Genomic DNA, 17,155 nt, shown 5'->3' on the forward strand with positions numbered 1-17,155 from the left:
TTCTGTTCATGGACGCTCATTTCATCTTTTTGTGTGGATCTCCAATAAAAATTTAGACTTTCTTATCTATTACTGCTCGTGCTCACTCATTTTGATTCAACTCCTGAATAGTCAGATCGATTCCATGGTTATACATTCGAGATGTTGTGCTTGGAATCTTAAACAAGAAATGAAATAAATTGAATTGCTTGGAAGTTCCTACCTTTTTTTAAAAAAAAAGTTTTCAGGATTCAAATTAAACTCAAAATCAATTTATATTACTATTCCAAAGTGCATGAGTGGATAGGGCTAAAAGTAAAAGAAATAATGTAGTCATTTTCAACTTAAGTGATCAGCTTGGTATGAAACTGGAAAGGGAAATATAAAAAGGTAATTTGCTAATAGTAGTGTAGGAAGGTTTGGATATCGGAAACGAGATTATGGAGATCAAAGTAGAGACAGATCCGGGATATAACTTTAATGGCTTCAACTTTTAAGATTTTTGAGTTGCATTGAATTCATTGTAACGTTAAAACTATGGGTTCAAATCTTATATTTGTTAAGATTTTAATAATTTTTTACATATATCCATACTGTCGAAAATTATGAGTTCAGATGAATCCGTAGTTGATAGGCTACATCTTCCCCTCCACACAGGATAAGGTAGAATTTTTGTTTGAAACTAGGGGCTCTTCCTCTAAGCTAATGCATACTTGTCATTGTTTTCGTGTTATCATTTTTTATCTTTATTTTTCTTTAACTAATGAAACTCCCCAATCGTAAAAGCTTTGTTTATGTATTGCTGTAAAGCTACTTGTAAGTTGTAAATGACTGCAATTGTAAAAGTGAAGCTACATATGTTGCTAGAGTTATTCAGAATGAGCAGAATAAACCTGCAATTTCTAGGCAACAATATTATCGCAGCTAACAAAATCAAGTTTCAGCTGAATCAGGTCTGTTTATGCGGCGGAATCATAGATCTTATGTCCTGTATAAGACGGTCCAGATTAATGTATGACGATCCACCTTCATTGACAGCTTTTTTTGCCAAACTTGCCATGTGCTCTGTTCTTTCCGAGAATTCACCATTTCTCTTGTCCATCAAATCTCTAACTGATTTTGCAATGATATCTCTATCACATGTGTCTTTTATGTCAAGTCCCATCTTCCAAACCTCTCCAACGAATCTACTATTCACTTGCTGATCAGCAAATCTCGGCCAGCAAATCATGGGCACTCCCTCAACTATACTCTCCAATGTAGAATTCCACCCAGAGTGAGTCAAGAAACCTCCAATTGCTCTATGTGCCAATACCTTTTCTTGTGGAACCCAATCAGCCATGTAGCCCCTTGCCTTTGTACCCTGCTCCAACTCCACAGGAATCTCGTCTTTTCTCTCTTGTCCTATTATCAAGTCTGGCCTCATCACCCACAAGAACTTTTGCTCACTATTCACTAGACCATACCAAAATTCTAGTAGCTCTTCTTTCGTCAACCCTGCAATGCTTCCAAAACTAACATATATCACAGATTTTGATGGCTGCGTGTCAAGCCAAGTCATGCAACTTTCATCTTCTTGCCACAAACTGTTTGAAGAGGTATATTTTGTTTCAAGTTTAGCCTTTAGATGGGCATGAACTGCTCCAATTGTATAAACATTTGGACATACCGTTCGAATTTGAGAAAGTATGGGGCCTTCAAGATCTTCAAATGTGTTAAGTATGAGTCCTTGCGCTCGAGGGGTTTGTAGCGTCTCAGTCATTACAATCCTGAAATCTGGGCTAGTTAAGTCACTCGCCCGACAAAAGCTTGGAAGGTCTCGACCTCTGAGAAAATTTTCCATGCCTTTTACCTTGGTCAATGTCAAATCCATTGCATTTTCTGTAATTCATGCCACGTTACGTTACATCAAAGGCAAACGACCGTTTATTTTTTGTTTGAAATATAAAAGGTAAAGAATTTGGTGGCCATAAAAGTTAAAAGAGAAAAGAGAAAAGAAAGAAGAGATATATTCTTGTTTTACCTTTGAGGGGAAGTTGTCGAGCTTGAATTAGGTGAGGGATGCAAAAGTAGGACCAAAAGGCACAGGCACTGATTGTGCGGAAATAGATGAGAGGCAAGTTGATTTCTTGGGCTACATCACCTGCCATGCTTAAGATTCCATCTGCGATTAGACATGTCACCGGAGAATTCATATTCACTATGAATTCTCTAAGAAATGGTTTGGCAATTTGATTTAGAGAATTGTACAAAATGAATATTCCATCACGAGTATTCATCACATCCATAGAAATCCCATGGGGAAGTGCTTGCAAATGGAATCCACTACCAAATCGGGAGAGCACATCAGTGTGGTTGAGGAGGCGGTCATGTGTATCGACAGTGACAAGAAAGGTAATGTCCAAGTTAGAAAGAGAGAGAATCTGAGCCAATTTAAGCATGGAGTTGACATGGCCTTGTGCAGGGAAAGGGAAGATGATAACATGAGGTAATGGATCCATCTTAGTTGGTGGAGCAGCGGTGTTCGATTCTTATACTACCTGGAGACTAGAAGGAATCAACAAAAGACGTGCTACTGCCGGCCTAGGTGTTCCATTCTTATATTAAGAGAGAGAGAGAAAAATTTTTATTTTTCAATTATGAAAAATGATTTATTTTTTGTTTTCTTTAGATATTTCTTGAATTATTTTTTCCGTCTAAATGAGTGAATATAAAATCAACATCAAAGCAATAGTCAATATTGGCCGTTTCTCTGACACCATTTAATTTACTACTTTCTCTGTTCCTTTTTCCTTGATATTTTTGACAAATCAAGAAAAGACGATATTTTCTCTGTTCATTTTTATATGTCACTTTTTTAAATTTCACTTGTGTTAAGAAACTAAGTATGTTTATAATTCTACACTTATTTAATGTTTTTTTAAGTAAATTTTTTAATAAATGATAAATAAATTCATTTTTTTATTTTTTATTTATTTGTTGAGATTTCTTTTTCAAAAATTAGATTGTATAGAGTAATGCAATGGTGAGAGTAGTTAATTAATGTATGAAGTAATTACAATATACAATAATTACTTATTAGTTTTCGTCAAATATATATATTCAAGACTAATTAACTATCAAGGGTATAATAAGAAGAATATTGTAATTTATGCATTAATTTTAAGAAATACAAGTATAATGGACCAACTATTTATAGTAAGGATGACATTTAATAAGGAACGGATGGAATATTTTTTACCTATTATACCCTCAATTTATTTAGAGAGTTAATGTTTTTGAAAAAGGTAGAACCTCTTTAATGAGTAAATTGAGTTTGAAATTTTATCAATTACTAGAAATAAAATGGTAAATTCACTATGTCAATTATTATTATTTTAATATGTGTCTCAAGTTAAAAATAGACAAGCAATTAAAGACATGAAGTATGATATTTAAGAAAAAATGAAAAAATAAAATAAAATGTATAGTCTAAAGCAATTCTTAAATATATGTATGATTATAAATTATTTTATGAAGGCTAAAAAAACTTTTAAAGTTATATTGTTACTAATTATTGTAAGATAACATTTTTTAGAACCGATTTAAAAAGGAAGATTGACACATAGCTTATGCTTCCATATTTGTATGTTTTGAGTTTTATTTCATAGCACAGAGAAAGTTCAATAATATATATACTACTCAAAAAATTAATCATTTACAATATAAAATTGATTTTAAATATTTTAAGATAAATGTATAACACACATTTCTAAAAACTAGTCATGCATCAAACCAATTTTATGTATGTTCTTTATTTTTTACCTATTGAATAAGGAATCTTTTGAGAATATTACAAAAAAAGAATATGTAGTACTCAACTACATATATATTCAAGCCGATCATTCTTAAGGAGCAATAAATGGCCATTTTTTATTATGAGCTTGTATAGCCACTTTTTATTGTCGTTCATATTTAAAAATTAATTAGAAGAGAATCTTCGATTTCATTTTGAAAAAAAAAAAAAACTCTAATTCATGACTGAATTAGTGCAAAACTAATCATTTTAAGTAATACTCACTATGTCTAATAATAATTGTCTATTATTAATTTGATACACACTTTAAAAAATAATAGAGGTAATATTACTATATTATCCTTTGAATATACTAAATTTACTACTTTAAAAAATGTATTAGATATTGAATACTCCATTCGTTCATTTTTACTTGTCATTATTTGATTTGACACATCCATTAAGAAAATAATTATTAATATAGGTATTTTATCAAATTATTCTTATTAAATGATGTTTAATATTATGTCTTGAAACATGATTTGTAGAATAAATATTTAATGTTGAGGGTAAAACATGAAAAAAATAAGGAAAAGGGTAAAAAATGCCCTTAAACTATGCGAAAGAAATAAAAATGTCATTTGTTTATAGTTTGGCTCAAAAATGTTCTTCTTGTTAATATTTTGGTTTAAAAATGCCCTTGCAGTCAATACTTTGGTCCAGAAATGCCCATATAGTTACTAAATGGGTCTAAAATGCCCTTTTCCGAAAAAATATATCATTTTTTTCTTTTTAAACATATCCTCTTGCTAATTAACATATTAGTAAAGAACACGTTCTTGTTTTCTTTCTTTTAAAATCACTTTTAACAAATAACAATGTAGGAAAAAAAAAATCTTTCTAATCTAATTTTATCAATTAAAATAAAATAACTTCATGTATCCTTTCGACAAATAATATATGCCATATATATAAGATCATAGTATTTCCATCATAAAAAATAATTATAGTAAAATTATCATTTTTATTTTTTTATGTATTGAAGTAAGATAATTTTTTGCTAATTTTAAAAAAATTATTAGGAAAAAGAATGTATTAAAAAAGAAAATAAATAATATATTTTATTTGAAAAATGAGCATTTTTGACCCATTAAATAACAATAAGGGCATCTTTGGATCAAAGTAATGACGAGAAGGACATTTTTGGACCAAACTATAAACGGATGACATTTTTGTTCCTTTCACATAGTTTAAGGGCATTTTTGACCCTTTTCCCAAAAAATAATTGTATTTTCTTGATATATCAAAAGTGACAAATAAAAATAAAAAATTATTTTAGAAATAAACAATAAGTAGAAATGAATGAAAAGAGTTGTACTCCCTCTATTTCAAAAAGAATGACTTCATTTCCTTTTTAATTTATTTCAAAAAGAATGACCTCTTTCTTTTTTTGGTAACATTTTAATTTCAGTTTTTCACGTAACATGTTTAAGGCTACAAGATAAAGAACAATTTTATACATTTGACATAACTTTAATTTAAGATCACAAGATTCAAAAGTCTTCTATAATTTCTTAAACTCCGTGTCAAGTTAAACTAGATTATTCTTTATAAAACGGAGGAAGTATTTAATAACAAAAGTAAATAGACCTATACTGATAAATCATCTCATATGTATTGCGGACAAATAAATATGAACCAGAGAAGTATTATTTTAACACGTGTAATAGACATCCAGATTCTTGGTCCAAAGAAAAGCGTATTCGGATCCTTAAAAACCGAACACTCACGAAGAATTGATCTTTATAAAAGAAAAAAAAAAGAGAGATCGTACTGAATAAGAAAATAAAATTGAAGTATCAATTTAATTTAATTCGATTTTTTAATTATTCAATATTTATGTCCAACTGACTATTAGGCGGGCTAACTTTTGTTTTATTTTTGGAAAAATGATTCAAAACACACTTCAGCTATGATCGAAATTGCTATTGCACACTTTAATTTTGCGGGAGTTCTATAACACCTCTGAACTAATTTAAAATAGAATATATACCTATTTAATGTCATACCCACATATGTATTAAGGGGTGATATACACGCGTTGCCACATGCATAGTTAATGTTTTTTAAATTATTTTTTTAATCTTAATCTTTTGTTTTATGTACTTTTCTTGAATTTTGAAAATAGCTGTACTTATTATGTCTTTTTTTCTCAAGATTTTTTTCCTTTTCTTTTGTAATGCCAATTCAAATGAATTTTTATTTTTTTTAGTCCCTTTACAATATCTCTTTTTTTAATCTTATCTTGATCTATTCCTGTAGTTTTTGTTCAAATTCATCTAAAAAACTTAATAGTTCCCCAAAAAATGAAATGGGTCTTCCTTTTAGCGAGTTATGACTTTTTTTTGACAATAATTTTTTATTATCTTTCTTACATATCTAAAATTTTGTGGTCGTCTTTGTCATCTTGATAGTTATGGAGAAATTTTTTTTGATAAAAAATTGTGTAATGGTGATGATTAGCAATTTCACCATCAAAATTTGATAGTGGTGAAGCTTGCGATTCTGGTGGTAATGGTAGTTGTTGTGCCTAAAGGAGATATGTGGTATCGTTGTGATGATTCTACTGCCAAGAGTTCTTGCGACTGATTCATTGCCAGCGTCAGCACAAGTCTTCTGCCATGGCTGAATCTCAACGAAGAAGTAAACAAAAAGTAAAATAAAAAAAAAATGTTGGCATTTAAGTTATAATGATAATTAATAATTAAGTTTACCTTATTAAGAAATATCCAATTAAAAATTGACATATATATATGTCTTATAAAAAAATGAAATTGATATCTAAAACTAGGGTATTTAATGAAAAAATAAAATAAAAAGTAATGTGGACTGCCATGTGGAAAATAGAGATGGGTCCATTTTGCTTTAATTTAACCCTGACGCGCTCACTGTACGTATGGTCACTTGCTTGTTCATCCAAGCCAATAATACCTTTAATAATACACTAAAAAATAGTCTCGGGGGGGTTATAGGACCCCCGCAAAGTTAGAGTGTGTAATAACAATTTCGACAATAGTTGAGGTGTGTTTTGAACCATTTTCCCTTTATTTTTCAGCATTTGCCGAGACCAACCAAATTATTGTACTAGGATGAGGTTAGCTATGCCTATCATTTCAAGGATGTCTATGGTCCTAACTTTTCTATGGATCGAGAAACTAACGGATTGTTTGGTAGAGTGTATTAACAAAATAATACATGTATTAATAATATTTATTTGATATATATTTTTATGCTATGTATAATTAATGTCAAATATTAGTTATACATTATATTGTGTATTAAGGTGTGTATTATAGTATCAAAACAAATCTTCCCCTTTCATGAAAAGTTATGATTTTTATGAAAAGTTCCGACTGTTATGAAAAGCTACAACTTTTATGAAAGTTGCAATTTTTATGAAAAGTTGTGACTTTTATGAAGAGTTGCGACTTTTATGAAATGTTGTGACTTTTATGAAATGTTGTGACATTTTCGAAGGCTTATAACTTTTCCAAAGAGTTGTGACTTCTATGATAAGGCACAATAAGAATTTGTTCACACTGCCCTTTGTTGTCTATAAATAGAAGGATTTCCTCTAATTTTAAAACGACGAAAATGTTGAACTACTTCTCTTCTTCTGCACAATTAAATATTCGTGTACTTTGCTTTAGTTGGGTAACTCACTACACCATTGTTTTTGTATCAATACACTGGTGAATACAATCGTTCGATTCTGAGAGGATCTATTTCTTTAAACCTCAGTTACTAGAGGGGAATAATTTTCTTAAGGGGACAATTGTGCATTCATTGGACTCGATTTTTTCTTTTCTATTTCATTCTATTGTTACAGATCCTGGTATATTTTTTTACAGTCATTAATTTATGCTTATGTTATTGATTGTTATTTTGGGTACATGTTTTAAACTTCGTTGTTTATGTTTCTGCTAAATTATTGTTATAAGTATTTGTTAGTACAGATTAAAACACACGTTAATTGAGTATTCATGCAAGTTTTCTCTACTGAAATTGTTAAAGGTAGAGTGAAAAAGTTCCTTAAAAGATCTATACTACCATATTTTGAAGACAAAATTCAAATTTGGTATGCCATTGTAAGGACATAAAGACCTTAAAAACTTTATCGCACCTTGATGTGTGAAGTGAACAAGGAAAAGAAGACAAGTATTAATAAACTTTTGACATAGGTTCAAAGATGTGCCGGAATAGAGGAATATGACTAGACTGGAGCCTCTTTTAATCCGAAAGACATATATAACTACACAATAAATTAGTTGTTCATATTCAATATTAAGTATGGATAAATTATCAAACTTCCTGCAAGTTGTAAATATTTTTCTTGAAGTAATAGATGTGTTTCTCGACACTACAATTGGAATAGAAGTGTAGTTTCAAATTGAACTTTATCACTCTGGCATGTTGATTTATAAAAAATACCTAAACAAACTGAATAGTTTTGTGTAATATTTTTTCCTTTCAAGTATATATAATAATTTGAATTGTTGTCCAATATTGTCACGACCCAGACCGTCGTGATTGACACCCACACTAACCATCCGGTGGAAGAACCATTAATACTAATTAGCTAACCAAGAACTACACAACTAAATAAAAAACTAAGGCATTAAAAGTTACTAAAGCAGATTTAAATGACCAAAAGAAATACAGAGTTCCCATAAACTCCAAAGGTTTAAACAAACTAGCCAAACTACTGCAAAAGAACAACCCCTGGAACCTGAAAGTCATTGTACCAAAACTCTACTAACGACAAGTCTAAGAATAAGGGGTACAACCCCCAAACTAAACAAACATCTTAAACAAATAGTCTGAGTCCAAAAAGAGTAGACTTAAACAAGAGAGATTCATGGCAGCCTGAAAAAACTGGCTCACCCTTGAATTCGGTCACACTCAATAGTCACCTAGTTGAGGTCTATCAATAGCCGCCTGAAGATGTCCTGCACTCAACAAAGAATAAGCAAATGTAGAATCAGACACAACCACAATGTACTGGTAGGATCACGCGGCTATCCCAATAAGTGAAACACATGCAAGTAACCACAACATTATAAAACATGCATATACCGAACATATACAATATTAGTCATCTTTTTAGGATCAATGTAGTATTCTACGTTCTCACTAATACACATTGATTATCATTTTAGAACAACAAACAGTCTTTCAACCTCAATCACCATTATATATGAACGTAATCATCACAAGTAGATACACAACACAATTTAATGGTCCTCTCACGGAACCCAATTCAATGGTCCTCTCATCGAACCCATACCCAAACTGTTAATGTACCGATACGTGGTACCCAATCCAAGTTAGTGTGTCGGATAGTGACACTTGTTCCAATGTTTATGCCGGTATGTGGCAACCGATCCCAGTTAGTGCGTCGAATCGTGACACTCGTTCCAATGTTTATGCCGGTACGTGGCAACCGATCCCAGTTAATGTGTCGGAACGTAACACCCGATCCATTCAACAAGCCATAATCACAATCACAAGTGCATTCTCATAATCATACAATCAAGTCATAATTCATGGCATTCAATTATTAAATTATCCTCATTCACGATTAGTGTGATCAATAATGCAACATTCACATACATACATGCATTATAATGAAGCAAGTACAAATATATATCACACAACATGAAATCACAACCATCACCTACCTCGAAACCAAGCTTGAATCCTCATAAGACACTTGAGCCTTCCCTTTCCAGATTCTTTCTGCTTGTTCGTGGTCTAAAAACATACAATTTTGCAAGGATCAATAAACGAGGCCTAATTACTCGAATTATAATCAACATTATCAACCCTAGGCCAACCCAAGATCTCAATACCTAAATTAGGGCTTTTTCCACCATTAACTTCAAATCAAAACCTTTCCCCCAATGATAATTACCCACAAAACTACATTCTACGGATTGAAATATGGATTAGGGGAGTTAAATCCTTACCTTTAGTGCTAGAAGAGGTGGAAAACTATCAAGAATTTGCCCTGGGTCGTCCTTTAGCTCTCAAGAACAAAACTTGCAGAATAATAACGTTTTTGGGGTTTATTTCCGACTTAAGTCACGACTATCCCGCCACAGCATCCCGCCCTAGCGGAAAAATCCCGCCTTAGCGACTTGCGCAGAAACAGTGAGCAAATTTAAGAATTACAAACCCCCATTTCACAACACACTTTCATACCATGACACTCAGAAAATATCCATTCACGGTAAGATCAGTTTCGGGAGTTCTACTCACCCAAATTCAATTTCGTAAAGTCGTATGGGTTCCTTAACGACTTAGCTATCTACACATGTGATCAAATTCATAATTAAATCTCCCAATTGTTATCAGATTTCCCTAGATCTTACTGACTCCGATTTCGTCCAAATTCGAACTAGGTTGGAAAATTTCAAGTTACTACCAAAAAGTTTTCCGGCCCAGAATTTTCTCCGTTGGCTTTTCTATAATGACGGGATCAGGTCGTTACAAATATGATACATTCTCCCTTTAATTTTTCATTTTAATCATTACTAATGATACATTTAAATTGGGAACTTTATTAAAATGATATATGTAAAGCAAAAGGTAGGGTTGAACTTTCTACACGTTAAAATTAGAATATTTGTTCATTTTTTTCAGCCTTTTAATATTTATTTATCTCTTCACCAACGATTATTTATTTATTAGAAAATTTTATATCTCCGGTTGATGTTCATTTGATTCCCTAAAAATGTCAAATAGTAACACTTCCAAAAACCAAAAGGATAAATTATCAAATCAAATTAAAGATGATTGATTGAAGAATAAATGATAAGATGTTATAATTATCATCTTCCTTTACATTATTAATGTTTTTTACTATGTAATCTTGTATGTAAGATAATATAATGTTTTAGTTTTAATGACCGATAGATTTTAAATATTATTTTATAAATTTCGTGATATTAAATTCTCGCGCAAGACGCGTGTAATTTTACTAGTCATTAATACATGAAAATCTATTGTATTATTAATGCAATATGATTTAATACATGAATTAGCCTGGTTAAAAACCTAATTACTCCTAAAAATATATTTTTTAATATATATATTTTTTCCATTATATTTGTGCAAGATATCTTTGTATATAAATATTTTTTTAAAAATAATGCAATATAAGCTATTTTAATGCATCAAATAGAACCATGCATAAGAAATCATCTGCATAACTAATGCAAGGATACAAATATTACTATCTATTTGATATTATTTAAAGGCATAATACATATATTGACTCATAAACTTGGCTTCAAATTTTAACTTTGACCTCCAACTTTCATAATGCACAAATAGGCACTTTAACTATCCTACCTTTAAATAAATAAACACGCGATTTTTGGAGCCAAAAGCGTGAAATGCAAGCGCTGCCACGTGTATTAGTGACCCACTCAATGGCTGCCAACTATTCAATGCATGTGGGCCCGTTTTCCTGTCTATTTGACACCTTTTTAATTTGCCATGCATTTATTTTAATGGATATGGACCCCACCTCACTAATTCCATTCCCTTCTCTTTATTTTTGCCTCACAACTTCTTCCTTCACTTTCATTTTGTGGTAAATTAATATTTGAAAATGTCAATTATTCAATTTATAATTTATTTGTCTTATTTCTTTTTTTAATTTATGTGTATTCAAAGATTACATTTAAGATACTATAAATTATTAGACTTAATATTTAAAAAAATTTATTACAAATTTGAAAATTACGTAATATACACTATTAATTACAATAATTACTAATTTAAAATATTTTTTCAATCTAATAAGAGCCTACAAACACACTATACGTTATATTTAAAAGTACTATAAATCATAATTAAAATATATTTTTTTTAGAAAATTTTTTGTTGACTCTTGAAATTCTATTGGTGACACATGAATTTGAATAGATGGAACAATATATATTATTGAAAGTTAACAATACTATAAGTTATTCGAAAATGACGTTAATGATTTTTATAAATTATAACAAATTAGCAACTAAAATATTTTTGAAAAAACATACAAAAAATTAGTTGATGAATCAGCCACCACACCGTGGACATGTATGCTTTTTGTGATTAAAATTGAGTTTAAGGGTTATTTTGGTCATTTAAGGATTTTTCTTTAAACTTCAAGCTTTATTAATAGTGATGTATTCATTTTAGAGTTAACATGAACATTTACTACCATATAAATATATAAAATTTATTCAAATTTAAAATTTAAAACTATTTATTTAACGTCAATTAAAAATTAACTTTTAAATTAATTATTAGCACGGGCTCTTCATCACTAGTATATAATATAATAAGCGGGAATAGAGAGGACGTTGGGGTCGACACGTGTTCCTTTTTCCTTCTGGACAAAAAAAGACTATACAGGCAGGAGGTCAACCTGTAAAAAAAAAGGGGGACCCATATTTTACTATTGAAGGATGCGTGTTTCTTTTAAATTTCTTTTACCATACTAAATAATTGTATAAAATATTATAAATCACGATAATTAATTACTTAAATATTTAAAAGATATAAAAATATATAAAAGATCTGATTGACTCTTCAAATTTTACCGGTGACGCATAAATTCGGACAAATGAAATAATATATATTATTTGAAAATTTCTTAGAAAGTACTATAAATTACAGTCATTAACAGTTAGAAATATTTCAAAGACAAAAAAAATTGATTGAATCTCAAAAAAAAAATTTAGTACTACACGTGTTCCTTTTTCCTTCTTGCCAAAAAAAAACTTCATTATAATTTTTTTTCGTAATAACAAAATTTTTTGTTAAATGTCACTAGCATTTTGCAGTAAACAACAAATAATGCAAAAAAGAGGGGAAAATTGTTGAAAAAAATATAAAAAGGGTTTAATTGTCCTTTCAATGCTTTTTTTACTATTGACCCCCTGAATTTTTACATCTGACGCGCCTAATTTGAGTGTATTTCACGCATTTTGCCAGGTAGGATCCGAGTGTTTTTTTGTTTAAGTTTTGGATAGTTAAAGTGCCTATTTGTGCACTTACAAAGTTAAAGATCAAAGTTAAAATTTGAAGTCAAGTTTAAGGGTCAATATATGTATTATCCCTTATTTAAATGTCTGTCATGCTCTTTAAGTCCTCGACGATCAGAGAAAAGAAAGGTCGATGTTTACACGTCTCTCAATAAATATAATTAATTATTTAAGCACACTTAACAACTAATTTCATTGATCGACATAAAAGTCCAGTTTAGATGCATGTATAGCTCTCATAAAATTACTTTCTTTCATTTTAAAAAGAATAATCTACTTTATTTTTTAATCTGTTTTAAAATATATTTTTGACAATATTTTAATTTTCACTTTCTACGTGTCATGTTAAATTCATGTGTCACAACCTAAATTGTCATGAGTGACACCAACACTAAACCAACTTGATAGGAGAACCAAAAACTAACCTGAACCAACCCAAAAAAGCGATCTCCATAGGTTTAGTTTGTAAACAATTAATTCAAAAAATATTTTTTCAAAAATCAATTTCTAAAATGTCGATTTTTTTCGACTTCTGTGAAGGTCAATTTAGACATTTTTAGTAGTGTTTTTCATGAATAAATGATTTTGAAACACAATTATATAGCAACACAGAGGAATGCTTAGTAAAAGAAATATTTTCATAACTACATATAATGCCTACAAAGTTCATAATTGAAAGAAATATCATAAGAAGCATATATAGATCAATCAAACATAGATATTAGTATTGAATGGTCAATTTTACTTATGTTCATCATCCTTCATGCACATAATAGTATATTTGATAATATTATATTATTTTATTTTTAAAAAATGTCTATTATAAGATTGAAGCACATGCAACACACGTGTCGAGAGTGTAGGTCTGTTAACAAGCCTCATATATATTAACTTTATCAAACCTTTTCCTTATGATATGTTTATTCAAATTTCAAAAGTCATTATTTTTTTCTTGAATTTCATGTCAAATTAAATCACGTCGCATCAATTAAAACAGTCTGAACAATACAATTTTACCCAAGCCATTCAATTATCCACATTCCACATTAAGAGTTTGTTTAAACAAAGTAAAGAGAATTAAGCATCATTTATTGACCAAATGAAAGACGGCACATTAGCCCATAGATCATCATAAAGAGCCCAAATTATTATTTAGGCATGTGAGGATGTTATATCCTCATCAGCCTAATATCCTCAATTAAACGGTCCAAATCTTGGTATGAAGAGCCACCTTCGCCAACACTTGCTATTGCCAAATCGCTCATATGTTTTGCCTTTTCCAAAAATTCAATTTTCTTCACATCCATCACTTGTATCACCATCCTCTCAATTGTGGCTCTATCACATACATCTTTCATGTCTATTCCAAGCTTCCACACTTCCCCAACATACCTACTATTTACTTGTTGATCAACAAAATAGGGCCAACAAATCATTGGCACTCCTTCTACTATACTTTCCAAAGTCGAATTCCACCCACTATGCGTTAAAAACCCACCAATTGATGGGTGAGCTAGCACTTCTTCTTGTGGAGCCCAACTAATAATACACCCCCTCTCCTTTGTACTTTTAACCAATTCCATGGGCACATTATTGTTGTCGTCTTCAAGTCCAATAATTGAACCGGGCCTCTGGACCCACAAGAACCTAGTCTTACTATTCACCAAACCATACCAAAATTCCAAGAATTGGGCCTTGCTCATTGTGGCAAGGCTTCCAATGCTGACAAATAGAACTGATTTGTTGGGCTGTTTGTTGAGCCAATCTATACAACTCATATCCTCTTTCCATATGCTGTTGGATGTTGGTGTGTTTGGCAAATATTGAGAAGATAGTTTTGCCTTCATTTGAGTGTGAAGAGGCCCAATGGCATAGATGTTAGGACATAGAGCTCGAAATTGTGAGAGAATAGGCCCTTCAAGGGCTTCAAATGTGTTGAATATTAGACCTTGGGCTTGGACAATATGTTTCCCCTCCTTGATTACAAGTTTGATAATTGGGATATCAAGGTCAGGTGTTCGGCAGAAACTAGGAAGATCTCGACGCCTCATCACACCTTCCATTCCTGCCACACCATTTACTAATACATCCAAGTCATTTCCTGTATGTACCAAGCAAAAACAAATTACACCCTTCCTTTCTATCAAAAAGAATGATTTTCCTTTGTATCAAAAAGAATGATTTTTTTTTGGTAATATTTTAATTTTAGTTTTTCATGTGACATATTTAAGACCACGAGATTAAGGAACATTTTGATACATTTGACTTAATTTTAATTTAGAAACACAAGATTGAAAAGTTTTTTATTTTATTTTCTTAAATTCCATACCTATGTCAAATTAATGCATTCTTTCTAAACGAAAAAAATATCTTTTTTCTTTTACATGTATCCTATAACTATAAGCAAAAAAATATATATTGAGATTTATAATTTTTAATAAAAATAAACTATAATTGATGATGTGTACTAATTCATTTTCTAATATTGCGCCTACGAAAAAGAAAAACGACAACTATAGCATAGTATCAAAACCTAAAACATATTAGCATATAATTTATATATGAGTCATAAAAATGTCATGATCTTAAATAAATGTGTCAACTAACGCATTAACTTTTGTCATCACAATAACCCGGCACAGCAGTCTTCATGAAAAATTATCTTATCAGATAGCGTTGCTGATCACCTAATTATTTGAATATTAATTTGTCTTTATTCTTTTACATGGACAAGAAAACAAAAGGATAAGGTAATACTCAAGCTAATTTAGCTATCGCAAAGTAGTTGCTTATAGAGACATTAAACAATTTTTTATTGTTTAAAAACTTTCTGTTAAAGAAATAAAATGGCGTGACATGGTGTCTCATTAACAGAGAGAAGTATATTTTGAGGAAAACATAAACAATTAGGTGATATTATGGTCTTAAAAGAAATAAAAATGATATTATAATTTATCAAGTAAAATTTCCAAACATGAGTGAGTATCTAAGAAATTTAGTCTGCTTATGATATAGTAAGCAAAAATCCAAAACTAATTTCTTGAAGTGCAAAATACTAATGAGACTAACCTTTGAAAGGAATTTCTCCATCTTCAATGAGTTTTGGAACAGCCAAATAAGTCCAGAGAGAACAAGGACTTATAGTATCAAAATAAAGAAGTGGGATTTTAGCCTCTTTAGCTATATCAACAGCAAATGTAAAAATACCATCAACTATGAGACAAGTAGTAGTAGTCATCATGACCATCTCTCTGAAAAGTGGGCTACTCACTTTCTCTACACCTTCAATAATCTTCCCTATTTGGTCTCCATTTCTTGAATTATCTTCTGGAAGTCCATCTGGAACTGTCACGAATTTGAAGTTTGGATATTTCTCAAAACGGACTACAACGTCCGTATAATTCATCAAGCGTTGATGGATATATTCAGTGTTGATGAAAGTGATATGAATTTCTTGGTGAAGGCATAAGAGTTCAGCTAGTTTAAGCATGCAATTTACTGGACCTTGAAGAGGCAACGGGAAAATAAGTACGTGAGGAACTGCCATGTTTATCTCTTAATTTAATTTCTTGGACACTGCCAAATTAAAATTATGTATGCTGGCTATTAATAGTAGGAGAAATTAAAGATCTTTCTTGTTGGTTTAGTTTAATTTGATGGGTCGATGGAGTAAGGGAGATGTTAATGTGGAGCTAGGACATCATGTGAAAAATAATTTATTCTATATAAAAATATATTTAGTTTGACAGGATTAATTATGAACAATAATTTATGTATGACTGATGCATGCATTGACATGAAATTCTATATAAAAAATGTATTTGGTTTGACGGAATTAACTATAAAATATAATTTATGTCTGACTAATGTATGCATTGTTTGGTAGTTGTTGTTGCTTGTGGTAAATATTATAAGAAAATTTATTTATTAATTTATTTATGTGAAATAAAATAATTAACAAAATGGAGACTAAAATGTTTAAAGATAAGAAATTATTATATCATGGCATAACGTTACTACGCCACACAAAAATAGAAATTAATTATGAATTTCATCACTGAACTATAATTCGTAACTAACCTGACTTGTTAATAATCTGTTAAATAGGACCGATCGAGACAATTTTTTTACTGTTTTAATGATAGAAATAGTCCGTTGCTATTTCCTATTTACTCACCATGAATATAATATTGATTTGATTAATTTATTGAACACATAAACAGTGTAAAGCGATATATGCACTGAGAAGCCAAAAGATTATAATAATCAAATTGAGTGGAAACACTAAGATAGGGACATA

General features: G+C 30.4%; 2 protein-coding genes across 8 annotated transcripts in view; both read right to left on the minus strand.

Moving 5' to 3' along the window:
• LOC125859451 (7-deoxyloganetic acid glucosyltransferase-like) overlaps window positions 1-2,573 on the minus strand; it is an 80,428-nt gene extending 77,855 nt beyond the window's left edge. For 3 of the 7 annotated variants that reach the window (XM_049539212.1, XM_049539215.1, XM_049539211.1), the window contains exons 1-2: window positions 2,003-2,573; window positions 1,295-1,860 (exon numbers count right to left, since the gene is read on the minus strand). In XM_049539212.1, the coding sequence (XP_049395169.1) occupies window positions 1,295-1,860; window positions 2,003-2,480 (1,044 nt within the window). In that variant the 5' untranslated portion in view covers window positions 2,481-2,573. Of the gene's footprint in view, window positions 1-872; window positions 1,861-2,002 lie in introns of all 7 variants that reach the window. The other 4 variants (XM_049539213.1, XM_049539210.1, XR_007445771.1 and 1 more) reach the window with 3 other exon arrangements.
• An 11,266-nt stretch (window positions 2,574-13,839) lies between these two features.
• Window positions 13,840-16,502, minus strand: LOC125859452 (7-deoxyloganetic acid glucosyltransferase-like). The gene is made up of 2 exons (XM_049539220.1): window positions 15,925-16,502; window positions 13,840-14,956 (listed from the first exon to the last, which is right to left on the minus strand). Exons 1-2 carry the CDS (start codon window positions 16,400-16,402, stop codon window positions 14,025-14,027), a joined length of 1,410 nt encoding a protein of 469 aa, XP_049395177.1. The 5' UTR covers window positions 16,403-16,502; the 3' UTR covers window positions 13,840-14,024.
• Between the last annotated feature and the right edge of the window lie 653 nt (window positions 16,503-17,155).

This window comes from Solanum stenotomum, chromosome 3 (assembly GCF_019186545.1).
Source record: "Solanum stenotomum isolate F172 chromosome 3, ASM1918654v1, whole genome shotgun sequence".
NCBI lineage: Eukaryota > Viridiplantae > Streptophyta > Magnoliopsida > Solanales > Solanaceae > Solanum > Solanum stenotomum.

Bases quoted from the DNA above. Each gene is read 5' to 3' on its own strand.
- LOC125859452 (XM_049539220.1), bottom strand. From the start codon at position 16,402: ATGGCAGTTCCTCACGTACTTATTTTCCCGTTGCCTCTTCAAGGTCCA. The intron at 14,957-15,924 runs GTTAGTCTCATT...TGGTACATACAG, and splicing joins TGGAGAAATTCCTTTCAAAG to GAAATGACTTGGATGTATTA.